General features: G+C 41.7%; 1 protein-coding gene across 1 annotated transcript; it reads left to right on the forward strand.

The window, feature by feature from the left end:
* The first annotated feature begins 61 nt into the window (after positions 1-61).
* Positions 62-22895, forward strand: RPA1 (replication protein A1). The gene is made up of 17 exons (XM_030962816.1): positions 62-175; positions 478-525; positions 683-761; positions 1274-1382; positions 2224-2312; positions 6866-6949; positions 8171-8303; positions 9279-9381; positions 10491-10559; positions 10700-10892; positions 11984-12123; positions 13726-13874; positions 15155-15287; positions 16548-16724; positions 18045-18152; positions 21425-21511; positions 21885-22895. Exons 1-17 carry the CDS (start codon positions 143-145, stop codon positions 21990-21992), a joined length of 1842 nt encoding a protein of 613 aa, XP_030818676.1. The 5' UTR covers positions 62-142; the 3' UTR covers positions 21993-22895.
* Positions 22896-26941: the final 4046 nt, after the last annotated feature.

The following is a 26941-nucleotide window of genomic DNA, read 5'->3' on the forward strand; positions in this document are numbered from 1 at the left end:
GCAGCCAATAGCAGCGCCGTGCTGGCGGGACGCGCCCGGCGTGGCGTGAGGCGGCGCCGGAAGGAGGCGGTGGCGGCAGCGGCGGCGGGAGGATTTGGCGGCAGCGGCGGGAGGATTTGGCGGCAGCGGCGAACACGGCATCATGAGCGTGCGGCTGAGCGAGGGGGCCATCGCGGTGAGCGGCTCGGGGCGGGCTGGGATGGGTCTGGTCATTGTCAGGGTGGGAAGTGAAAGCCGGGCCTGGGCACCGGGTCCGGCCCGGTCCCGGGGGAGAAGCAGGCCCGGAGCGGGGCCTGGTCCCGGGGGGCTGTCCTGGCCGCACCCGCGTCCCTGGCACTTCCACGGCAGTTCCTCCTCAGCTCCTTGGCCGCAGCCCTTCATGGTCTCAGACATCCGAGCTCATTGATTCTGGTTCGGTCCCTGTGGGTGGCGAGGCGTTCCGGTAACGTTTCCTGAGCGTCTCTTTCGTTTCTGCAGGCCATAATGCAAGGGGAGGTAGTCTCCAAGCCCGTGCTGCAAGTCATCGTGAGTACCGTCCCTTCCCTCGGTGGCTGCATGTGGGGTCCCGAGTGTTCAAAAAAGCCCAGTAGATAAGTCACTTGTTGTTAATGTCAGTTTCTGTTTTTGAGAAGTTTCTGAACAAGTGTGAACTGACAACCTGGGGTTTTTTTTTTCCCTGCAGAATACACGGGCTATTGCCACAGGAACTGGGCCCCCACGTTACCGAGTGCTGATGAGTGATGGGGTGAACACTCTCTCCTGTGAGTATGACAAGCTGCAGTGAGGTTTTTCTAAGTTTGGAGATGCTAAGGGTGATAAAGTTCCTGGTCTGGTGACTGGATGCAAAGTGCTGAAATAAATATTGAGGTAGAATGTGGTTTTTCACTGGGCCACAGCTCTGAAGTGTGCAACTGCTTTTTGTCATTTAGGTGAAATCTTTGACTTTTGGAACTTTGTGAAATATAAGCAATCAACTTACTGCAGTATATAATGAAAATATAGAAACCTATACGTGTAATATTGATTTTAAAGTAATTTAGCTTAATCTTTTTCTTAGCTTTTTGATATACAATCGTTCTAGGTATTACTGCACTCTGAAGTGTGGGGAATGATTACAGCACAGTTTATGTCCAGTTTTGGTGACTTCTTAGCAGTTGCACTGTTTGTCAAGTTGGAGATCCAGTGCAATACTTGACTGGCTGGAAAAAGTGTGGCAGCCCCTTTTAAAGCTGGCAATGTGAATTATTTCAATATTTTCCTTCTGCTCCTGCAGCATTCATGTTGGCAACACAGCTGAACTCCCTGGTGGAAGAGGAACGTTTGTCAGCCCGGTGTGTTTGCCAGGTTAACAGATTCATTGTCAACAGCCTGAAAGATGGAAGGTATTTGTGATAATCCTTAAGTTCAGCCCTACAGAAAGGCAGCTGCACCAGTGGGGGCTCTGGGCTTTGTGACTAAGCAGAGGCCAAGTGCTTTTGGTTGGGATTATCTGACAATACTCAGGCTTTAAGGTGTGAGGGGAAAAGTCCACAGCACCAGTGACAGAAGAAATAAATTGCAGAATGTGACTCTAGTGGGATCAGATGTATCTGGTACAGTGATTTAGTAATATAAAGTTTCCAGTTGCAATACTCCAACTCCAGCTGGAATACTCCAAACACTTCCACAAAGCTTCCTTAAAATTATCTGCTGTTGAAAAGAAACCATAAAGGTATCTTGTTACTTAGGTGTTGTGGAATCTGATCTTTTGTTAAAATTTGAGGAAATAGGATAGGAGGAAAATTTGAGGGAATGGGATACTGCAAAATTAGAAGGGATCCAGGTGAAACTATAACAGAAAAACTGTGTATATGTCCAGCAAGGTATGAACTGAGGTTTGTATTCTTTTTATTCTGGGGAGAAGACAACAACTTTTGAAGCAGGGAATAAAAATCTGGTATGGTTTAGCTACTTCTAAAACAAAATGGTTTCCCAAGCTATTTTTGGTGCCTGTTCAGGCCTGTCCTTGATGCAGTGATATGAAGTGTCCTTGATACTGTTTCGAGCTTACTTGTCCCTCAAGAGAGGGCTTAGTTGACAGTGGAAAGCTTTTGTCTCCCAGATCCTTCATCCAAAGAATCAGCCTCTTAATGCTTGGCTTTCTCACCTGCTGCAGAGGATATCCAGAGATGGGAGTTGCAGAGGGGGTGACAGGCTTTGTTTGCTGTCTGTTCTGTGTTGTAGGAGAGTGGTGATCCTGATGGATGTGAATGTCCTGCAAACTGCTGATCAGGTTGGTGGGCCTATAGGCAATCCCCAGCCATACAATGAGGGTGAGTAGCTGTAAGTAAATACTTTTCTGTCACCTCAGAGCCTTTCAGCTTCTCTGTTTCACTTGAAAAAAGCAGGCAGACGCGTTCAGGTTTTTTTATGCCTGGAATGAGGAAGTCCAGATCTTGAAAATCCTTTTTGTTCGTGTCACACAAACTGGGGTGTGTTCCTGTTTTAATAAACTCTGCACCATGGCTGAGGCTTGTCTTTCCATGGTGTTTGGAGCATCCATCCCTTAAAACCTTGACAGGTTTTTATTGTAGTGAGTGGTCTCTACCTTGAGTTCCAGTAAGTAAACGGAAGCGATTTTATGTCTCCTCATAATGAGTAATCAAATAGATTCTAATTTCTCCTGTCTGGAAAGAAACAGGAGGAGGAAGATGGAATAATGATCTGTAAAAGTCTAAGATGGCATAGAGGGGATGAATAAAGAATGATGAATCTCTCTCTCTCTTTTCTATGTTCCTTTGATGCTCTTTAGCTCTCGTGTTGTCAGGCAGTGGTTGTAAAACAAAGGCTGCACCACACCCCTAAACTGCACAGTTAAATGATGAAACTTGTGGAGGTAGGTGCCAAAAATTGGCACAGGTTCAAAAAGCAATTAGATCTGAAAGAGAAATCCATTAAAGGCTGTTAAACATAACAATACATCCTCTGCATGAATGTTAGGTGCAGGAAGCACTAAAACTTGGATTGTTCCAAGTACATAGACGGGAGACTGATATGAAAACAAGGAGAGCACAGAATTCCCTAAGCACCCATTCCTACCATGCCCAGCTGAAAAAGGACTGAAGCACTGGGTGGACCTTAATCTGACCTGCCATTAATCCCTTTGGATCTGTTATGTTGCATAAATAACTGTGTTCTTCACTTTTGTGTGCTGAGCTTGCAGGTCTCATGCAAATGGTTTTCTAAATTAAAACATTTTTCCCTCTGAGAATGTTGAAAAGTCTGATCTGCTTTTCCAATTCTGATCTTTTAAAAAGGAAGGAGAATAATAATCACTTAAAGAAAATATTTGAACAGCTCTGTCAGTGATGTATACACAGATAATGGCTGGAATTTAATAGCAAACAGCTCTTCCTGAAGATGTTTTTTTATATCCTGAGAGAAGTAGACCAATATATTTTTATTACTGAGGGACCACACATTAGTAGCAAGAGTTTTCTGTAGAACAGTTTGGACAAACAGTGGTGGAAGGTACATTGCTCTTCTGGTTAAAAATCTATTCTATTGCAAAGGCAAAGACATCTTTCTTCATTAACTTTTTCCAAGGGAATTAAGAGGGGCGTATGTTAAATGAGCCTAAAGAATCCTTTGTTCCTTTGATAGTTACTTAGCTAATTGCTGTTTAAAAAATGTGTTGACATCTCAGATTTTATGGTTTAATCCCACAGTTGCTGTAGAGACCAAGACTTTCAGAATAGCTACTGAGCAGACTGTTTTGTGCCTTTCTCCCATTTCCCTGCTTATGTGATACAAGAGCTTGTGAACTATAGTGTTTTTCAGTTATATTGTTGCTTAGAAACCACTGAGAACGTGGTATCTGACAGAATTGAGCTGAAAATATACCTTTAACTATAAATTCTGGTAAAATTACCATTACTTTGATCAAAGTTGTGTTCTTCATTTGGACTTACAAAAATACTCTGCAGTGAAGGTTTCAAATCTAAACTCTTTTGGAGATGTTACAGGTCTGTGGTCATAATATGTGTGGGCTTGCACTAGGTAAAAGATGCCAAAAGAGATGTGATGTGTATTTCATTTTAACACTGATCTTATTCTGACGACTTCATACCCTTTTATTTGATACTAAATAAAGTTTCTGATACAGAAGATGGTAATAGTTTAGATTAGGTAAGCTTAACCCAGCCTTGCTGCTCTGCAAGCTGCAAGATTTGTCATGAAGGCCTTGATGAAATGGCAGAGGTGTGTATTTCAACATGCATATTCTCTTAAGCTCCTGTATATATTAAGAAATTGTATTTTTGAAGGACACTCAGCTAATGCAAAATTAGCATCTTAAATGTACTTCATGGTTTCTGTTAAAAAAAAAAAGTTCTGGTATTTTAAAAATTTATTTTTTAGCCCTACCTTTGATTTTCCCTGAAATACAGATCTCAGACTGCCAGACCTAGGATTAAGGAATATTCTTTCTCAGACTGTAATAGCATAGTGGGACCCAGGGGGGTGAGAAGCTGGCTTTTGGCCACTTTACATGGGAGCAGTAGGTGGTTAATCTGCCTAACAAGGAAGCTGGAGACACAATCTTCTTATTACAAATCATAAAAACTTTTCAGGCAGCCTCTCATAATAGTATTGAAAATTAAGACGGAGCAGTTCAGTTCTTGTTGAAGACTGGATGGTTGTGTTATTACTGTCGTTAATCTCATTCAAATTACTCTGATGCTGGACTTCCTTTTCACTTTGACAATGACTTGCTGCTTATGTTTAACTTCTGTCATTAATCTTTCCATGTTGAGATGTTTATGTACTTGCACATTCACATGAACTCCTTCCTCTTGCCCTTCCCACTGCTGTGATTTAGGGGTGTGTTGTTTCAAAGTGCATTTTTTTCCCTTCTCTCCCTTCCCTGCTGCTCAGTTCTGCGGCAGGTCTTGCATCATGGCACCGTGGCAAAACCTCTTGGTGACAAATTATTGGAAGCTGAGGGTTCCTGTTACACAGTTATTGCCTTTGAGTGGGCTGGGGGGCAGCTGCAGGCAAAGGTCTTGGGTTTACCTAATCTACCACACACAGCAGAAATGTGAGCAGGTATTTCAGCTGCTTTTTTCACCTCCTGCTAATAAAAACGAGCAGCAAAAACCAGGCAGCCTCCTCGGTTTTCTGAGCACTTTAAGTGATCTGTAGGCCACCAGCCACCAAAAATCACAGTTTAGGAGTCCCTAGGCTCTGCAAGCGAGAAAATTGGAGAGATATTTCTGCTACTTCTGTATTTGAACACATGCACAGATGTGTGAATTTATTCTTACTCTGTTGAGAAACACTCGGCTGTGGGTAGGCAGCCATTAAAATGTGAATTTGTGTTTCATAACGCACACGTGTTCCAATGGATGTGGTGGTCTTTGGTTTGGTTTTCAGTGGAGTTTTTTTTTTTAATCACAAATTCCTACAGAAAGAAACATATTTGGAACAAAAGCAATAAGGAAACCTCTTGCTGCTTCATACCCACATTCTGTTCTTCCTGAATATTCCTCCCCTGACCAGACATATTTTTCTCTTAATGTGTCTTGTTGGGCTTTTTTCCACCTTCCCTTGCACAAAATGAATTTGGCTGTGGAGTGCTGACCCTCTGAGCACCTGAGGCCACGGAGCAAGGGGGAGACCTGGCTCCTCCATCTAGTGGAACCTGCAGTAAATACACATTTTGCAGTTTGACGTCACGCTGTTGCCAGGGAGACTGTCACCAGTTCACCGATGTGACTCTACTGCGGCAACTTAGAGATTGGGGTTGGTGCAAGGACCAGGATTTTGGATTAAAAATAACCAGAGGGTTACCTCTGGAGACTCTACCACATCAGGCAACACCTCACTGGGATCTCCTTGTGTTGCTTCTGCTCCTTTCCTGTAGTTTGGTGCCATCCCTCTGTCCTGGGATTCTCTGCTTTTGTTCCTCCTGGTGCTCTCCAGGCTTGGTCTGACCTTCTTTTCTACTTTCTCTGTCCATCTTCCTCCTCACATCCCAAATCACAGGGGTTTTTCCTGCTCAGGCCTAGGTCTCCCTGTAAATCAAGACCTTAAGGATTAGTTGTGTCCAAAAGGACAAAAATGTTGGATATTTTCTCATCTAGAGGCAAATTATATTGTAAAGGAATTCAAATTTTTGAACGGTAGATTAGTCTTTTAATGGGCTTTTACTTTAGATAAGCCTGTCTGCTCTTTGCCTTGTAATTTATCATAAATTTAGAGCAGGTAAAAGTCCCGAAATCTAAAAAAATGGACACTCTTCTTACTATGGCATCACTTTGCTCCCTAAGCAATTTACTGCTGTGTGCCAAGAGGGGCCCTGGTGAATTCTGAAGTGATGGCTCCATCACCCCCACATTAAACATCTTCATATTTCAGAAATAAAATGCAGCAGGTGTTTTCTTTGTCTTGGGTTAACTTCAGATTTGACTTTACCCAGTGGATTTTTGGCCCTTTCTGAGTGATGAGACAGAATTCTCTACAGTTTTTTTTTTATCATAGCTCTTAGGTAGGAGCAGAAACTACCTGTCAGAGCAATAGCAGCTGATAAACACTGAAAAGTTGTCAAGATTACTTCAGGGCTGTCCTTTTAAATCACCATCAGCCCTGAGTTCTTTCCAAGTAGAAAGCAGTTGCTTGAGGAAAGAGATCTGACTGGAATTCCTTCATGGTAATGTTCAACAGATACCTGGCTGCTCCTGTGTCTTAAATACCTGGAGTTTAGCATGGTCTCTGTGGGTTTAATTATTTAATTTTTTTTTTTTTGCATGCAAGTCTTATTTCCTAAAAGGGTACTTTTAATTAATGTGCTCCCTACTCTATGGTCTCTTTCCATTTTAATTACCAGGACAAGGGCAACGTTCTGCAGCTCCAGCAGGAAATCCAGCAGCCAGCAAACCACAGCAGCAAAATGGCAATTTGTCTGGAGCAGGTAAGAGTCATCCTGGGCAGGAATCCTGGTGTGTGATCAGTGAGAAACTACAGCTTCAGTTTAAATAAAATCCTTTCTTTAGTGGTGTTACACAAGAAACTCTCCATTGAGGAGGAACCCATAGCTTGACAAGGTGAATTCTCTCAAGAGAACTGATTATAAAAGGGGGGAAAATTTGTCCCTTTTCTTCCCCAAGAGGAAAAAAAGCCCAAAAAACCCAACTTTATTCAGTTTGCACTGCATTCTTGAAACAGTGCTCTGTGGACACCCAAATTAGGCTGCAGTCTGGAGCTGGCCACCAATTGTGTATGTTACCAATGCTGAGATAGAGGCCAAACGTTTTTGGCAATACACTGAAATTATTTGATAGTACATCTAGAAACGTGTTTTTTTGATCAAGTCTTCAGTGAGATACTGGAAGATGCAGTCAATTTAAATGTCAGCCTGTAGACTTTTTTTTTTTTTTAGCTAAAAAGTTGTCAATCCTAATTCTTGGTGCTGCTTTAACTTGTCTGTATTCTTTACCCCTGTGTTTAGGAAGGATTTTTAAATAGTAAAATTTTGACATTTGCTTAGAAACTTGCAGCAGAAAACAAGCTTCTCCTTCCTTGCTTAAAGCTGATCGCAAGAGTTTTTTTGCATATACATTGACAAATTTGAGTTTAGAATTACCAGTATCACTTTATGTTAAAAAGCTGTTTGTAGTGTGTTTTTCCTTAGTTGTTCCCCCAAGTGGTGTCTTGTTCTAACACTTCCCATCCCTGGAAGTGTTCAGGGCTGGGTTGGATGTGGTTCTGGGTAAGGTTGTTCATGGAAGGTGTCCCTGTCCTTGGCAAGGGGTTGGAATGAGTCCCTTCCAACCCAAACCACCCTGTAATTCTTTTATTTTAGAGGATTTACTGCTAAACAGTTGTTTGCCACTTAAACTCTGTTCAAGTGGTTGACTCTGGACGCATCTCCACTTAAGTGCAAGCACTCTAAAAGGTCTGAGAGTGTCTCTTCTGCAGCATTTTGCAGCCTAGAAAACACTTGTGACCAAGAGCAGAAACGATGCAACAAGCTCCAAGCCCCTCTGTGGTGCCCACGTGGCACAGGGTGTTCCCTGGAACTTTGTGGGGCTCCCCATGCCATGGTGGGAAAGTTCTGCACCCTGAGTTGGTTTTAACCTGATTTTTGTGTGTGAAGCTGAAATCCTCTCTGCTCTGTTGTGGCTTTTGGAAGGTCCTGCTGCTCCCAAGTACCACGCTCCCTCCAACCAGTTTGGAAAAGCGAGTGCTCCCAGTGCCCTGAAGACACCTGGGGGGTCTCAGATCAAAGTGGTGCCAATTGCCAGCTTGAATCCATACCAGTCCAAGTAAGTCCTTGTGGTTTGCCAGGCCTTGTTCATCTCACAGGCATGGAGATGAACAATAGCTCTGTTTTGATTTTCTGTGTGTGAGTCTCTGTCAAATAATTCATTGAGTTCTTTGGATTTTATTGGTTAAGTTCAAACAAACCAACCCAACAGCAACCACAAAGCCACCCAGAGAAACAAGAAGAAAACCTTCCACAGAAACACTGGTGGGCTTCGTTTTGTTTTTATGGGGGTTTGTTTTCTTGTTGTTGTTTTGGGTTTTTGTTTTGGGTTTTGTTTTCTGATATTTTTTCCTGTGGAGAAGGGTGTTCTTTTCTTCCTCTTTTTTATCTTTTTAAATTGCATCAACACTCTCAGCAATCTGAGATTTGCCTTGCCATTGTCTTGGTGCAGCTGCCCTGCTGAGCTTGATAGGTTTTTAATATTTTAGTTGAAAATCGATTGACTTGTCTGGGTTTTTTTTTTTCCTAAAGCAACCTTCTTTTTGGTAACTTAATGACAAAACAGCTCAGTAAGCTATTCACTTCAGCTACTGAGCTGTTGAAAAGCATGAGGATGTAATTATTTAGTGAATGACATTTTTAAGTTATGCAAACTGATTTGATTACCCAAGTTAAATGTGAATCCTATAATTGAGCTCTTGAGTTCTGGCGTGGCTTTTCAGAGCAGGCAAACTGCTGTGTGAGAAATGTACCCTAGAAGAGTAAAAGATTTGAGGCCTGCTTCTGTGCAGAAAGATTGTTCACTATTATTATCATACTGGATGTTTTTTATGGCTGCTTTGTTGCCTTCTCTACAACTTTCTGTCTTTAATGGTCTAGGCCATTAAAACAGAAAGCAAAGAGTTGCCGAGGTGCAGTGGGAAGATTCTGGCTTTTAAATAGTCACATTCCAGTTCCAAAAGTTTGCCAAGTCAGTCTCTTCTTTAAAAAGGTGCAAAGAGATGCAGAGCAGTGATTTCTTGAATGATTTCAGGTGGACCATTTGTGCTCGTGTTACCCAAAAAGGTCAGATCCGCACGTGGAGCAACTCTCGTGGGGAAGGAAAGCTCTTTTCCATAGAGCTGGTTGATGAAAGTGTAAGTGTCATATGTTGAGACAAAGATAATGTATGCCAGATGCTGATGAACCTTTCATAAAGACAGAATAGAGGAAATAAAGTGCATTTTTCGGAAATGATTTTTTTTATTACAACTGAAACTTGTATCCCTGCATTCATTAAGTTGCACATCAACGTGCCAGTTTTTATCCAGAATGAAGTCTTAAATGTGCAGCATTGCTGATTATTTTTCATCAAAGTCTATAGTGTGTGACTGGATTTTTGCAGCTTCAAAATAGAGTTGTTTATGCAAACTGACAATCTAATACTGAGGGTTGTGGTGGTTTCCTGTAGATTGAGAGTGACATCTCCTCCTGGCTGAGCTACACCTTACAAAACAGGGAGTGAGAGGAGCATTACCTCCAAGTTACAAGCTTTCAATTTTCATGAGGAAATTGGAGTACAAATTATTGTAACACTGAGAAATTTCCTTTGTGGTTTGTTTGGGGAATGGTATCTGGTTAATCTAACTGAACTTGCAGTTTGTCAAACCTCTTATCAAATTACAGTCTTCTGTCGTGAAAACAAACAAGATTCTGCTAGATTACATTGACTGTAAAATGTGAGGTTAATAATGTAACATGTTGTCACCAGGCATTTGTTTTCTCTGCATAGTGTCTATATTCTTTCTTTTTTTTTTTAAACAGTGTTTATATCTAGTGAGGGTATAATTGTTATTAATTCTTACTTATAGACATATCTGAGTGGGAGCCATCACAATATACTGTGTGCTAACTTGTGGAGCTGTGGGGTGTATTTGAATTTTATTTCATCACTGCTAGTTTTACTGGCATTTTCAGAGGTGTCTCTATGATGGATGCAGTTCTTATACATTTTATTCTGAAGCTGTAGATGTACTAATGAGACTTGAATATGAGGTTTGATTGTCAGGTGTAGAATATGTCATTTTAGCTCTAACTACAGATGTGAAGAGAATGTTGTTTGTTTCTCACACGCCTGGAGCTACCCTGGCAGACCCCACTGTCTCTGCAGGGCTGCTACCACTTAACATTGCAAAGATTTTTTTTTTTTTTTAATCTTTTTCCATGCCAAATTTCACTTCTGACCAGCTCCCCTATTTTCCTGCAGGGTGAGATTAGAGCTACTGCATTCAACGATCAAGCAGACAAGTTCTTTCCACTCATTGAATTGAACAAGGTATGGTAGCTTTGTGCTTTCTTAGACTGACAGGAGCTGGAAAAGAGGAACTTGAGCCTAGCAAGGATTTTTAAAGGTGAACACAATCTATTTTCCCTCACTACTGATAATACCCCCTGTTTCATTGCTTTCTCCTGTAGGTATATTATTTTACCAAAGGCAATTTGAAGACTGCTAACAAGCAATATACAGCTGTTAAGAATGACTATGAGATTACATTCACTAATGAGACTTCAGTTGTGCCCTGTGATGATGCCCAGCATCTTCCATCTGTTCAGTTTGATTTTGTATCCATCTCTGACTTGGAGAACACGCCCAAAGACTCGATTGTTGGTCAGTCAAAGTAGAAAAATGGCAAATTTTAAAGCTTTGAAGTTTGATTTTTGTGTCCTGAATTCTGGGCAGGTAGTGAGCATAGGATGTTTTGAGTGTTGTGATCTCTTAATTGAAGTCATCCAGTGATGGTTGCCATTAAAAATTCCTCAGGCAATTTTCCTGTTAAGATGATTTTGCCTGTTTTCTAACAATATATAACAATTATTCTTCAAACTTGTGCTTCAAACTGAAGACAGTAGGCGATAGTTGTTTATTGTACTGTGATCGCTGTTTTCCACAGAAAAAGGCTGAAAGAAAAAATGCCCTTGCTCAGCATGCGTGCATTTCATACCTTCTGTGGTCTTGCTTTCTTTCACTATCTAATTATCTCTGTAGTGATTTTGGCATCATTCATTGCATCCAAGTCCAAGTTGCATGACTGTTTTGGCTTGCTTTATGAAGTATTGGAGGTTTGTTTTTCTGTAATTCGTTGGGCAGAGTACTCCGGAAAAAAATCAGAGGCTTGGGTGGGGGCGAGGGTTCTCAGGTTTCAGAGGCACAAGATGCCTGTGATTCAGAGACATTCAGCTGGGAATTTTAAAGGTAGATGGGTAACATTAAAAGTGGTGTATTTTTAGGGACTGCACAGGGGATTGCTTTAGCTCTTAGCACCTGAGCATGCAGACTTGTTAAAGTTGCAACTTATAATTGCAGAGTTATGTGGAAGCACGAGCCAGTTGTTTCATTGTGTTACAGTCACTTTGAAGGCTCTTGCTTGTGCTTTAACAGCAAGTGTGTTACATGATCAGGACTGAAGTCCTTTGACAGAATGTGATGGGAAAAGATAGTACAATGCCTTGATCTCTCTAATGTGGTGAGGCTTGCATTCATGAATATCTTAATGACTGCGTCAACAAAATTAAAGCACTGAAGAGTTCTGTAGTGGAACATTCCTACCATAATACACTTAATTTCCATATCAGATTTCATTTCAATAGGGAGCTGGGATGCAAGGTAAAAATCTGACAGTAGGTTTGAGTTCTTCTCTTGTGATCTTGTGTTCTCCAATTGTGACCCTTGAATAACTCTAAATTGTAACTGTTTCTCAGATGTAATTGGAATTTGCAAGAGCTACGAAGATGTCACTAAAATTACAGTGAAAGCTAACAATAGGGAGGTTTCAAAGAGGAACGTGCATCTGATGGATACATCAGGGAAACTGGTGACAGCTACACTGTGGGGAAATGAGGTATGTGCTCTCTTACCTGCTCGTGACAAAGCTTCCTTGGTGTAAGGCTAGGAAGTGCTGTTGTCACCTGAGATGGGCACAGCACTGCCACAGTCCTGGGTGTCCAAGGATCAGGGGCCGAGAGAAGGTGAAAGACTGTCTGCTTGCATTCAGGTGTGATGTTCTTAACCTTTCCCTGACAAACTGCTGACATGATCTGACTAATGTGTTCTGAACAACTGCAGACATTATGTCTCAAGCCAAAATACGGAAAGTAACGGGCTCCTGGTTTAGGAAAGGGTGTGAGCTGCAGTTTGATGATGGAAACGCCTGGTGGCTATGGCTGTCTCAGATAAGATGAATTTTATTTGTAGGTGGGATACATATTACCCCTAATGAGCAGGTTGAGAGGCTCTGTCTCAGACTGGGAGTTTAAAGCATCAGAGCCTTGGAAGTGAAAGTTTGAACAGTTGCAGTAAACTGTTTCCTTATCTTTTTAACAGGCTACTTTGTTTTCCACTGTTGTTATAGATACTTAGGGATTTATGTGGCAGTCTATAAAATGGGAGTGATCCTGCCAGCTTGACAGTGATGCTTTATGGCTAAATGATCAAGTGCACTGATACTGTAGGTACCTAAACACCATTAACCATCTGCTGATACAGATGAAGTAAACTGAAGTTCAGTATTGCAAAACCTTAAGATTGAACTAGGTTATAATAGGAGAGACTACTGGCATACAATTCCTGGCATAACTCTTCCAACAGAGATCAGGGTCTGCATTTTGCAAAGTTAAATCTGTTTGCTTGCTTGTAGAATAGAAATATCAATAAGCATTGAGGGGGAGTGATGTATGGCTTGCAGCTGGCACAGTTAGGATCAGAATCTGTGTGTCCTTTACAGCAGTCACTGCCATGACTGCTGGGATGTGTGTTCTATTCTTTTTGCATCTCATGGGTACAGTAAGTGCTACTGCAACTCCAGCTCATTTGTTATCTTTAAGTACATGATCCTCCCCTTGCTTGCTGAGTGGTGTGGGGTCCATAAAATCTATACCTTTCAAACCCTCTCTCATGCCATGAGGTTCTTTGTTAGTGTCAGTCTACTCAGGTGATGGCAGTTGAACAGCATTAGAGCAGCTTTATGACATAAAAAACAGAAGATGGAAAGTTGAGTAAAAATGTTTGGTCAGCATAGCTGCACTTTTGTGTAAGTGGTAGTAAGATGGACATGATTGGCTCAGTGGAGCTGAGTGAGTTGTTTCATCTCTTGAGGAGTCTGATATGAACAATTAATTTTGTTTGCATTCCCATAACACATCTCCCTTCCTAAAATCCTGCTGTAAAGCTGCTGACAGAGGGGACCAGTCCTTTCTAACAAACCTGTGGTGTGATTTAAGGATTCTCTGGTTCCCCGGGAAACAGGGTATTAGGATTGCACAGAAAATTGTCACCTACCTTTGCTTAAACTCCTAATGACACTATTCAAACCCTTACCTTTTAGATACAGTGGGGCAGTTTGATTCAGGTTTGGTCTCTTGTCATGATCTGTGAATTATGACCACAAGTTCAGAGCCTTTCCTGTAACGTGCTGCTGCTGCTCTCTGGTTTTTCACACATGCAGGCTGAACAGTTTGATGGTTCCAGACAACCCGTGATTGCCATCAAAGGAGCCCGTGTCTCTGACTTTGGTGGCAGAAGCCTGTCTGTCCTGTCCTCCAGCACAGTTGTCATCAACCCTGATAGCCCAGAGGCTTTCAAGCTCCGAGGATGGTAGGAATGTGTTTATGTTGCTTTGTTTCAACCTCCTGCAGAGTATTTGTTTTATTTTGTTTCTCTGTACTTGAGCAGTGTGTGCAGCACTGAGGTAAGGTGGCAGAGGCTGTGGCTTCCAGGACTGCAGAAGCTTCTCTGGCTTGCAAGCCCTAGAGCCTGGAAGGCTGTCCTTCTTAAGTTGTTCAATTCAAAAAACTTTTAATTCCATGACAGACCTTGGAAAATTGAAATCGGGCTAGTGCATGCTGACCCAAAGCCTTGGAAGGCAGCATGAAATCAGGCTTGACCAGCTCTACTTTCTGAGGCTTGATCTGAGAGAATGGTATTTTTTTTCCACAGGCTTTTCCATTGTGTGGAATCTGATACACGCTCAGTTAGTGTGGAGGGACTGTTTGACATCTCTCAGTGTCTAGTTCTTGCCAGATATTTTTCAGATAGCAAAATAACTCTTTTATTGTCAGCAAAACAAAGCGATTTCATTGTTGCTTCTCCTGCAAGTAGCTGTTAAATTGTCTGTTGTAAGTATGAATGTGGTGAGATGTGGTGTGTGTGTGTGAAGAGGGTTAAGTGCCAACAGCATCAGACTTGTGAATCCTGAGTCTTCAGATTCCAGTTACATCACCCAAATGTGGATGAAATAAATGGCATCCTCCATTTGTCATTGAGCTCTCCCATACTTCAGAGGCTTGTTGGAGATAAAATTGATTGTGGGTCTGAGCTATTACTGTCACGCTTTAATTAAGCTCAATCTTGGAGCCTCGTTGGTGTGTTTGTGAAATCACAAAGCCCATCACAACGGGAATGCAGTGCAACCTTTTGCTGAAGAGCTGTGCTTTCTGATTTAAACAGAGGAAGCATAATCTTTTCAATGCTATTTTGCTTTTCCTTTCGAAGCTGCTGCGAAGATAATGGTACCATGTAATTTAATTTTAATTATGGAAATATCTTGATGCCCTTAAATCTTGTTATCTGCCAGCTTCTAAGAAGTGTGCAGTGCGTGGTTTGACCACTAGCTGGCAAACAAATTGCAGTTATATAGAACAAAGCTGTCCTCCTTTTGTGGGTTTATAAAATACTGTGCTAATTAAGTCAGACTATTAACTTATTCTGAAATGCTATTTTTGTTTGCAATATACACATATTACTGTAATTGTTTCCTTTGCAATCATTGATAAAAAATCCCTCATGTATCGAGCACATGAAAATAAACGTAAGCTTTTGATAACACTGTGTGGTCTGCTCTCCAAAAATAGAAGTGCACATCTCTGTGGTTGCAGGTTTGACTCCGAGGGGCAGCTTCTGGAATGTACCTCCATCTCTGATGTGAGGGGTGGGCCAGCAGCTGGAGCAAATACCAACTGGAAAACTTTGTTTGAAGCCAAATCTGAGAACTTGGGACAAGGAGATAAGGTAAGGCATGGCCACTCAGTGCAAGCTTTGTGTATTGGGGAAAAAATAAAAAGCAAGGCTTTGTGCAGATATTCTTCTTATTGAAGCAATCAAAGTGTTGAGCAGTAGGTGTTTACTGTCTTGGAATTTATGCTATTAATTAATATTATTGTTTTTCAAATAAATCCAAGCTTGTTGCTGATGTTGCAACATGATACTTTGTTTGCAAGAGAATTCTAAGCCTTGTGTAAATGAAGGGAGGATGTTTTTACCCCAAAGATGTTCAAAGAGACAGCACAGAGTGTTCTAGGAGAAACAGGTGCATTAGGAGGAAGTGGTTTTCAAGGGTGCACGCTTGGTCAATAGAAAAGCTGGTAATAAACCCCAGATCCTTGCTTTTCATTCCAAAAACCTCTCTAGGCTTATGCTGTTTTTTTTTTTTTTGGTGGGTTTTTTGGGGTTTTATTTTGTTTGGGGTTTTTTGTTTGGTTGTTTTGTTTTGTGGGGTTATTTTGGTTTTTGGGGTTTTTTGTCTCAGACTTAAATGCTAAGCTGTTTGGGATATACAAGAGCTTCTGGAAAAAAAACTTAAAAATCATAGGATGGTTTGGGTTGGAAGGGACCTTAATGATCACCTCTTTCCAAGCCCCTTATCATGGGCAGGGATGCCACCCCTTAGATATGGTTGCTCAGGATCCCATCCAGCCTGGCTCTGAACACTTTCTCTTTACCTGAAATTCAGCTATTTTCTGTGACAATTTTTGCCCATGTTTCTTAAGCAACCTCTATTTTTCTGCTGAAAGACTTGACCGTGGTCTTAAACCATTATGATGATTATTTTAGTATGGTGAGTGGGTATTTTGTTCTGTAGGCTATAGTTTAATCAAATGCTTATCTGTAACACTACACAATAGGCTTTCTGTTTTTTGTATTGGTTCCTGAAAGAAGCGTAGGAAAGTGCAGAATCTTAATCCTGTGAAAAAGTGCAGATTTGAACAGACACAATGGAGAATCAAATATGCTTTATCTAAAGAAGACCTAGCAATTGGAGTTTCCTGCAATGGAAACACAAAATAATCTTGCTGTAGGGGCTTTATTAACATAATGGAAGCCTAAAAATTATTGCAACAGAGGGGTTGATTTACAGTTTCCCAGTAATCCATAGCTGTTAAGCTTTCTAATCCTAAATATCCAAGTATGGTTGCCTTGCTTTTGTAGTTAATTCAGAATGGGGAAAACATTGAGTATTTTGAGGCTAATGTTGCACACTCACTCTCGCAGGCAGATTATTTTAGCTGTGTGGGCACCATTGTACATCTGCGCAAAGAGAACTGCATGTACCAGGCATGTCCCTCTCAGGATTGCAACAAGAAAGTGATAGACCAGCAGAACGGACTTTACCGCTGCGAGAAGTGCGACCGCGAATTCCCCAACTTCAAGTACCGCCTGATGCTCCTGGTGAGTACCCGGATCACATTTCAGGGCGGTTCCTGCCACGTTCCCAGCACAATCCAAGCAGGAAATCTTTTGAGGCTGCTGTTTGTCTGTCTGCGCTGCACCCTGTGAGTTACAGGGTGTTGAGCTGCTTTGTGTGCTGTTACCTGAGCGAGGGATGTTTCATTGAGCTGATTAGCAGTTTGTTTTCCTAGTGCTCCAATTAAAAGCTTTTCTCTTTGCCAAAAAGTTGCTGCTAGCTCAGTTGGTTCTGGTTTCCAAGTGTACTATGCAGTGCAGAATACAGATGGCCCCCGCCTCTTCAGTAGTGAAGATAAACTGAAGTAAAATGGCATTTCTGGAGAGCAGTAATTGCACTTTTACAGCTGCTACCTATATTTAGTACAGTTTTTTTTTTGGTAGGTATTGTTCTGCCTCGTGCTTTAATGGAGTCTGCTTTAGAAAGTTGTCTGGGGATTATTATTGTGATGCCCACTTACACCATAGGCATTGAACTTTCTCCTGATTTACATTATGAATTAGAGTTGTATCTGCTTTTTAGAAATGCTCTGCCAGGTGGGCATGCAGAGAGAAGGGAACTATCCCTGCAGCCTCCTTAAAACACAAACTGCTTCTGAATAATTTTTATCAGATAACTTCTAGGAATACATGAACTGCTTTACATAGCAGAGTCATTCTTGTAGAATATAAAGAGGATGCTGAGGATACACTCAAGGCCTTCAGAGCAGTGTCTCCCATTTCCTCATTCCTAATTGCCAAAGCAGCCAGGAAATGCATGTGAGGCTGGAAATTGATCTTTTAACTAAACCAATCTAAACCAATCTTTTAATTGATCTTTTAACTTTTAACTATCTTTGAGTGTTTTGATAGTTTCCTCGTAACACAACATAATGTTCCACGAATTTATGCTCAAGTACTCAGGTGTGTGCAAAGTGAATTCAGTTTGCAGAGTTGCTGCTTGTCCCCCTTGGTGGTTGTTGTTCTGGGATACCTGTTCCTGCTCATCAATGGCAGCAGGAACACAGCTGAGCATCCATCAGTGTTTTCCTGCTATGATCTTGTTGGCCTTTCCCTGTGGTTCAATCTACTGCCAATGTTAACTTGAGTTAAGTTATGGACATTCTGTGGAGCTTAAAAAAGGTAGGAAGTCACTGCTTTCCACCCACAGTGATTGAAAGGACACACAGGTCAGGCTCTGAGAGTTAACTGGAAATTTAAAATTCTCTATAGCTTTGAGATATTTTTTTCTTTTGTGTTGTCTTCCTTCTGGAGGAAAAGGCAACTGGATGAAATAACCTTTTGGGTTTTGTTGTCGTATTCTAGGTGACCATTGCAGACTGTCTGGAATATCAGTGGGTGACTTGTTTTCAAGACACAGCAGAATTCATTCTTGGCCAAAATGCTGCTTTCCTGGGAGAACTGAAGGAAAAGGTCAGTCAATTAGCTTGTTGTATTTTTACTGTTTGCCTTGAAGTTGAACTATGTTTCATTCATCCTCTATTGGGCTGCCCTCAGATTTCTTGGGGGTTTTTTTGATCCTTCTGGTAAGGAAATATTCTTGTAATGTTTTGAAGGCAGCTCTGGCAAAGATGTAAGGTTTATGTGGAGCACCAGTGCTGATCCACCAGAGAGCATGGTCTGATATTTGTGTGTGAGCGTACAGCAAATGTGGCAAAGGCATTGGGGCATGTTCATGTACTTGCTGTGGGAATTAACAACATAGAAAATACATAAAATAATGCCATATGAAAGAAAGGGATATTCTGTTTCATTTGTCAAGGATTTGATTTGCCCTTTCTCTGGGTTATAGGCCGGCTCAGCTCAGCCCAAAGTTGTCCTCCAGATGTTGGCCTTCAGTATCTTTTACAAGTTCACAAATCATTGCTTCTCCATAGCCTGAAGTTCTTGGCAGGGACTTGTTTACTCTCCTCAGGATTATTTTCCACAGGCCATCTGCCTGAAGAGCAGAGATTTGCCTGCTTTCCCCCATAGTTTGCTCCCACAGTCAGTCTGTCTCCCCCTGAGCTCTTTTGGCTGCTGAAAGCTGCAGATCAGCCTGTCCTCATCACCTGGACCTGCAGAGGCAGCTGCTCACTCCAGGGTTGTGCCACAGCCTTTGGGGGACTGACAGCTTTAACAGTGTTGGCTCCTGTTGAAAACACAGCCTGTTTTATCATTGTACCTAGACTGGAAGAATCTGCAAAAAAAAAAACCCTAGTTTAGCAACGAGTGCTGACAACATTACCCCTAATGTGTTCCAAAAATTTGTTTACAAAATCAAAAAGTTCTAGAACACTTTGTATGTATCTTTGTTAAGTAGGCAGGAAGCTTTTTGAACTGATGTGTGTGAGCCCACTTTTGAAGGCTCTTTTTTTCCCCCACCAAATATCATCAGAATTTTGTGGGTCTCGCGAAAGCCACAATTTTTAAAACAGGTCATTGGCAGAGGTGCTGAATTGATCTTTCTGTGCAGATTAGAACAATTTTTAAGGTTTTAAGTCATTAGACACTAACAGGCAGTATTATCTTCCCTTTTGTCACTCTGTGCTTTTCTGCTGCCTTTGTCTTTCTTCCAACCAAAATAATCTTTTCCTGTTTTTTTTTTTTTTTAACTTGTGTACTGTATAAAAACTGTGTGGCTTTGTTTTGTTTTTAAATGATGATGTGGAATGCATGATAAGTTCTTGAATTGCATATGAGCCTTGCTGTGCTCCCAGGCTAAGGCTGGTTGATTCCAGGGCTCCACAGATATCCCAGTTGTTGGTTAACCCCTTCCTTGGCTGTGGGAGGGAAATGAAGCAGGAGGCATTGTTGAGGCTGTTGCCTTGAGACACTGTTGTAGACCTCTGTTTCTGCAAAGCAGGGCTATTTTTCCTGTAATATGGAATGATTTTTGGAGATTTTTCTGCACTCTGGCTGTCAGAGGTGAAGGGTACAAAGGTTGTGGTGTGGGATGCTGAGTTTTTGTGGTATTACAAAGGCTGGCCACCTCTGTTCTGTAGGAAGATGTCTAGCTGGGGGGATTCTAATTAGATGTGCTTGCACTTTTGCATTTCCATTTTCAGACATTCTTAACCTGTCAATATTTTCTTATTTCAGCCATGCTTAATCTCTGCTAGAGTTTAAACAAAATTTCTTAGTGGCTTTTAATGCTGAAGATACCTGGGTGGGGAAGGAGAGCCAGCAGATCCTATGTACCAGTACAAACATGTAATGTCTTTTGAAGAGCTGCCTAATGGAAATGGCTGAGGATAGAAAATGGAACATAATATGGAGTGAGCCCTTGAGCAGGAATGCTTTGTGTTCCAGGAGAAATTGGTTTTGATTTGACACTTTTATGAGCCTTTAAAAATGGTACTCGATGCATTTGCAGTAAGCTTTTCTTAGTGGTTTTTCTCTGATAGAGCTGATGCAGTGTCTTGTGAAGTTGGTGGGAGTCTTTTCAGTGCTCACAGTATGGATGGAGTTCATGTACAGCCCGTGACCACGCTAAGCACAGATACATGTGCAAGGTTTTTCATCTGCCTCTTGCCTGTGCTTGTTAGATACCAAAGGAGCTAATGTGGGGTACCAGTGACTGCTATGCTGAGGGCATTTTCAACTCACTAATGGTTAGCACAGTTTGTGACAGAGCTGCAGAGAGGAGCTAAATGCTTTATTAAGCGAATTTTCTTATCCTCTAATCCATAAGATGGCCAAAGGAAGGGGTTTTAATATTCAGGAGGGATATGCTTAAATTCTGTAATCTGTGAACCTAGCTGCTCCTGTTCACCTCCATTTGTTGTGCTTTTCTAAACCCTAGGAGGATGACTGTGTAGTGTAAAATAGTGCTGCACACAGTGAAAAACAGCAGATGTAACACTTGGAATGTGAGTGGAACTGGGGTGGATTCAATTCCAGATCAGATGCTCTGTCTGCTGCTGGAGTGACTGATCAAGTCAAGTGCATCTGGTAGATAAATGCATTAATAATTACTTGTCAGTATCATCAGGGAGATGCAGGATCTTTTTTGAATGTCAGCAAAGGTTTTTACGACTCATATTTTTACAAAAATAAACTTTTTTTTTTTCACAGTCTCCACGACTTGCCTGCTCCTTTTCTACTGTTTTGACAAATTGTCTATTATAAATGATGATGATGATGTTTAGTGTTCATATGGTAATTAGAAGCAGCTTATGTTATAAATATGACACAGTCTTCTCATGGTTATTAAAGCACGTTCAAAACATGGATCTGATTTTTTTTATAGAACATTCTCTTAAATAGGCCTGTGTCAGGATGGGAAGGATATGTGCAGCTTTGATGGATAAGCAGAAAACCAGAATGCCTAATAAGGCAATTAATAAGGAAATAGTTAACTCTGTCAGTGTTTGTGATCGCAGCACAAGACCAGAATTAGCCAGTTTGGCAGCTCCTGAAAATTTGTAGTATTTTTGTTCCTTATACCTGGTTGCAGATTCAGTGCAATTTTATGTTCCTTTGTTTAAGCAGCTAAAAAGTTGTCACCTTTTTATTTTAAAAACCTTTGAGTTATGGGTTTGGCATCTAAAATGTGATGATGGAAGGCTCAGCTCTGCCTGTGTGGGCCAGGTAGTTGCAGTGTTTTGCCAACCTCCTCAAAAGCTGAGCTGTTCTCAAAGTTCATGACACTAGTGAGAGCATGGAGTGTCTGCAGCTGATCCCTGTCTTTGTCCTTCCCTCAGAACGAGCAGGCTTTTGAAGAAGTGTTCCAAAATGCAAACTTCAACACCTACGAGTTCAGGATCCGGGTGAAACTGGAGACTTACAACGTAAGTGTTGCCCAAAAGGCAAATAATGTAACTTGTGGCTTTTGTAGCTCAGCTTGTCTCCATAGGAGGTGACTTCCTCCTCTTATGTTTGTGGGGAGAGGTTTCCCTTGCTCACAGAGAACAGAAGATTCCAAAGATCACACAAATACTGTCAATCTTGAGCACTGGAGGAGGGATCCTTGCTGCTCCCTCTCAGGCTCATCAAGAGTGGCTGGTTTCACGTGAAAACAACATGCCAGCTCTGGGAAGTCCTGTTGGCACTCCCAGCTAACCCAGATAGCATGAGCAGTAAGTTACTGGGGCAGAAGGATGCTGGAACCAAATGCCTGGAGTGCTTCATGTTCTTTTACATACTAAAATTTCTCTTTTGCAGGATGAATCGCGTATTAAGGCCACAGCGCTGGACGTCAAACCCGTGAACTACAGAGAATACAGCAAGAGGTTGATTGCCAACATCAGGAGAAATGCTCAGCTGGGATGAGGAGGCCAGTGCTGCCTGCTTGAGCCTAGAATTTCCAGGAAAAACTCAATAGATAACATTACATTGACATTTCCCCCACCTCGTGTGTGACAATTGTGCATTAGTTACACCCAGCCTAGTGGGCTGAGTGATTTTTGCAATTCTCTGGAGATGTGCCCTGGGAGGTAAGAGTGCACTCTGATGGCCACCACTTTGTAGCCTGTTGTGGTCTGTTAAACTCTGACAGAGCTGAAGAGGAATCTCTAGACAGATTGCCAAGATCTTTAGACAAACCACCGAGAATGTCTGAAGTAACTTTGCTCTCTTCCTATATGTAAAGCTGAATTATACAACCATTTTGTCTTCTTTGCAAGGGAGTAGTGACAACCTTGACACTTTGACTTGTTCAGCAGAGGGCAGGAGGAGCAGTGTCATAGAGCTTTCAGATCTGGACAAAAGAGAACAGGTCTATTAGTACAAGTTAGTTCCCTTCCATGAAATTCAAAGGCTTTCACTTTCCACAGGTGCCATGCAGTTGTTAATGCTTGGAATGGCAATATGGTAGAATTATTAATCAAAGACATATCTCTTATATCTGAAGAATATCCTTCCTTCAGGGTTTAATAGACTGAGTCAGATGGGTCTGATATTAATCAAAATTGTCTCTTCTGAGGAAGGCAGATAAGCATTGACTCTCCATCCCCTAGGGAAATCCAGGCAACTACAAAGCATTGCTTTAGTTTTCTCTTCAATTAATACTATGGATTTCTGACTGATTTTTTTTGGCTCACAGTTCCTGCCTATACATGTTTTGTATGTTTGTATGTTGAGTTTCTTTGGTTTTATTTGTAATGATGTTAATCAGAAAGAGGTCTTTAAGTGGGGGGTGCTTTGTTTCAATAAACACTGTTTAATTCCTGTGTAGTGAATTTTGCTTTCTTTGAACACCAAAGACTTCTCATTACTGGAAAGCAATTAATTAGCTTTCATAATAAGCATTCACTTGGGGGAGATGTTACCTTATTACAAACTCTAAGGTTAGACTGAAGAATGGAGACTTCCTTGCCTGATGTTAACAGCATGGAAATGCAGTGATATTTTCACCATTTCTGTGCCTGAGAATGCTGATGAGCTGGCACTTCTGGGATTTTTATTGACGTTTACACAGCAGTCTAAAACTAACCAGGCTTTGAGATTTGTTCAGACATAGAGCTAGTACAGAAAACAGTAATTATGCTACTGGGCTTTTCAGTCAGCAGAGCATGCTAGCTCTGTGTGCTCCTAATCACATTAATTATGTGTTCCCTGGCTGCAGCTCACAGCTTGGCATTTGCTGCACAGCTCCAAGCATCCAGGCAATGCTGCAGTGGGGCTCTGGTGGCAGAAGTGAGATTTATTTATTTATTTTGCTCTGTAGAGCACAGTTTCTTCGTGTATTCAGTTGGTGCCCTTTATTCCCTGTGATTTCCTGTTTGTCATCTCAAGTCTTGGTGTTTAAGTACTGTAAATGTCATTTCCATTGATGGACATGAAGCACATTATTCTGGGCCCATTAATTGCAAACACAACTTCTTTTTTGGATTCTGAGGATCATGACTGGGTTCTTCTGCTGATGTCTTGCATTTTTTTTATTGAAGTATTTGTTTCCTCTGACCTTGCTTATAAAGCATTGACTAGAAAATTACAGTCTTCAGCACAGTTCTGGATTGACAAATGGTAGGTTAGTGGTGATTATCCATCTTTCCACTCTGCTAACCAGTCTTTTGGTACTGCTCCCTTCCTATCCTTCCTACCCAATTTTAGGAAACTGGGAACAAGTGGTAGTGCACAATGTTCCTTGAGGCTCATTTCCAATTCCTGGGCCCATCCTTGTACACCAGGAAGTTTTTGTGGGTGTTGTTTTTGGCGGGTGTTTGCTGCTCTGGGTGTGGCACACCTGCCTCTGCTGGGGCAGCTCCTCCTCCCAAGGGGAATTGCTGCACTTCCATCTTGCTGGGTTTACTGTGCCATCAGCCAGAGCACTAGAGATGCAGGGTATCAATGCTCAAGAGCATTAAGATATCTTACAGGATCAGCTGAATGACCTTGAGAACTGGAACAGAAAATCAACTTAAAACAGTTTGTGTGAAAAGCCATTTATTTGAGGACTAATAAAAAACAACCTTCTGCTCTAAAGTGGATGCTCATTAGTGACTGAAGAGTTGGAGGGTTTTAATCATGCTTTAATCAGCTAGTATATGATAAAAACATCAAGCTATGTGAGGCAAGGTATTTCTAGTGTAGCTATACAAGTGCCACAGCATTATATAAGTCTCTGCTGTGAGAGCTCATCTCGAATGCTATGTACAGCTCTGGCCTGCAATGTGGAGAGGCCAAAAAGAAACTCAGCTGGGGCGAGTACAGAGGAGGACTACACTGCTGAGTAGGAGAATGAGGATCTTTTTTAGGAGGGGCCTGGAAGAGCTAATATAGCAGAATGAATCCTGAGAGGGGCATATGATTTCCCACTTATATAAAAGATAAATGCCTCTATCTATCTTGCCTCCCTTCCCCTGATCATAGGCTGGAACTGCTGAAGGTAACTGGTTAATAAATTGTTTGTTAATCCCAGGAAAGTGAGGGCAAGGAAGCTGTGGAGGTATCTCCATTCTCCTTCCACCTCACTGCCAGCTGACCACAGCCATCCAAACCCTGCAGCCACTGGCAGGAGCTGTGGAAAACTTCACAAAGGCTCTGGGCTCTTCTGACTATGCTAATTAAGTGGACTCACAATGCTAATTTGGATTATTGGCAAACTCGCCTGTGCCTTCCTTCCCCTCATCATAAATCTCCCCTGCTGCCACCCAGGTTATTCTGCATGGCTTCAGCCATTACCTGGCCCTGAATATGTATTTGCTCAATGGAAATGGTTCTAGAATTGTTCATAACTAGATCTCTGTGAGGTGAGGATTCCTGTGGCTGCTCTTGTTTTGCTTTAAATTAAATGTACACAGCAGAGATGAAACTGGGAGGCTGCTGGTTTGGAAACAGGCAGGTGCCAAGGCAATTACAGGAGAACATCAAGTTGTGCATGGCTGGGGGAAGATCTGGAGCGTGCTCTGCCAGGCCATGTTCAGGTAGTTTGCTGTTTGTCTTAATTCCCTCTGGTGGGATTGAGCTGTGTTTTCGCTAGGTGTGAATTTTAAATGAGTTGTTAGTGACCCTTTACGAGTCCCTGGAGGGGAGATTCTGTTCGAGCTGGGCTGAGGTTTTAAGATGCATCAGGTGGTTTGTTGTTTGTTTGGGGTTTTTTTTTTTGTCCCAGAAGTCAAGCTTGGAGCAGCAATACATTCTCAGAGCTGCTGTAAGGAATAAATGGTGGTGGTGGATGGATCAGGAGTGACTGGCTGCGTTGTGCTGTGTGTGTGCTCTGCCTGGCAGCTGGGATGAGTGAGTGTGTGTGGGCTCTGTGTGCCACCACCATGGGATTGTCCTTTTAGTGCAACGCGTGTGAGAGTGGAAGCTGCTGAGTCCGGTGCTTTCATTCCTAATTCCTGCTGATATTTACATTTGCTGCCCAAGATGCAGCACAACATCTCGAGGAGGGAACAGTAACTTTCCTTCTGGGTCTTTTTTTTTCCTCCCCTTTCCTTTGGCCTTCTTTTTTTCCAGCCCTTTTTTCTCCCCACTTTGGAGAACAGTGGCCACCCCACAGGGCTCCTCCCTCAGCCCCCAGGGCTGCTGGGGACATTCAGATGGCAAAGAAAGGGAAATTTCACATCACTTTGGTATAAAAGGCTTAGAAAAACGTGAAATGGAGCGGGCTGCCTACTTCCAAAGCCTGTGTTCATGGGAAGGAGTGGTCTGCAGCATATTAGGCATTATAAATACTGGAGTAATGCAGTAAATATCAGTAATCTTATTACAGGGAGTGGAAATTCTCTTTAATATATTATCTGTGAGGATGCAAGAGGCCCACAGACCTTCTCGCAGTTTTTAAAGTCTGTTTTTCATGTTTACATTTTTGCATTTCAATCATATGCATATTTAAAAAAAAAAAAGTAGTTTGGATCGCCAGATGGATTTTTCATGAGGTCTGTTATGCATTTTTCTGTGTATTTTATTTGGATATTTAGGTGTCTGTGTTTGGGGGGTAGGGTGTTGTTTGTTTTTAGTTTTTTTCCTGTTTATATTGCATTGATTTGTTGTTAAATTCAGCCTCTGTGCCATGCCAAAAGCGTGCCTTTGGGAGTGTTCCTCAGCTGTTTGTTGTGCTTTTCTTTTTTCCCATCCTTGTAAGTTATTTAAAATAAACTGGACACTTCCAAAGGCTTTTTTTTTTTTTCTTAATTTGTCCCAAACATTTTGCCCTTTAAAAGGAGATTTTAAACAACAACAATAACAAAACTGAAAATTAACAAAACCAACAAAAAAATCCCCCTCCTGATCTCCTTTTTTGTTGCCTGATGAAATTTTCTTTATGGTCCCACGTGAGGATGTTGCCCTCTCATAGGGATGTAATTCCCTGGGATAGCCCAGGTTAGGATAAAGGCACTTGGGAAGCTGCACTGCAGAGGATGCACCAGAAATGGGCTCTTTGCTCAGAGTTTATCCTCAGGAAAGTTGGCAGAGCAGAGCTGGTTGCTGGTTTATCTGATGGAGAAACGAAAGATGTGAACATTTGTCATGTCCACTCTGACATCACCGCTGAGCAATTAAGAGGAAGAAATCTAATTTTTTCTGCCATCAGTTTAGCTCTCGGAATTCCCTCATGGCTTATTGTACAAAAGGCTGAAAAATAAGAGTAATAATCCGATTTTTGTCTGTTTCTAGTGTTTTATGTTTTCCATTAAAGCCTTGCTGCTATGCTGCACTGACTTCTTGAACTGCAGGATCAAAAAATACTCCTGCCTTTGTTTTTGGTGAAGACCGACTCTGAAAGGGATAAATATTATTGACTGAGGTATTTAATACACTAATGAAACCCACAA

The sequence above is a fragment of the Camarhynchus parvulus genome, chromosome 19 (genome assembly GCF_901933205.1).
Source record: "Camarhynchus parvulus chromosome 19, STF_HiC, whole genome shotgun sequence".
In the NCBI taxonomy this organism is placed as follows: Eukaryota; Metazoa; Chordata; class Aves; order Passeriformes; family Thraupidae; genus Camarhynchus; species Camarhynchus parvulus.

Coding starts and splice junctions, on each gene's coding strand:
- RPA1 (XM_030962816.1), top strand. CDS start 143: ATGAGCGTGCGGCTGAGCGAGGGGGCCATCGCG. Junction 2,313..6,865: donor TCCCCAGCCATACAATGAGG/GTGAGTAGCTGT, acceptor TTTAATTACCAG/GACAAGGGCAACGTTCTGCA. Junction 9,382..10,490: donor TAGAGCTGGTTGATGAAAGT/GTAAGTGTCATA, acceptor ATTTTCCTGCAG/GGTGAGATTAGAGCTACTGC.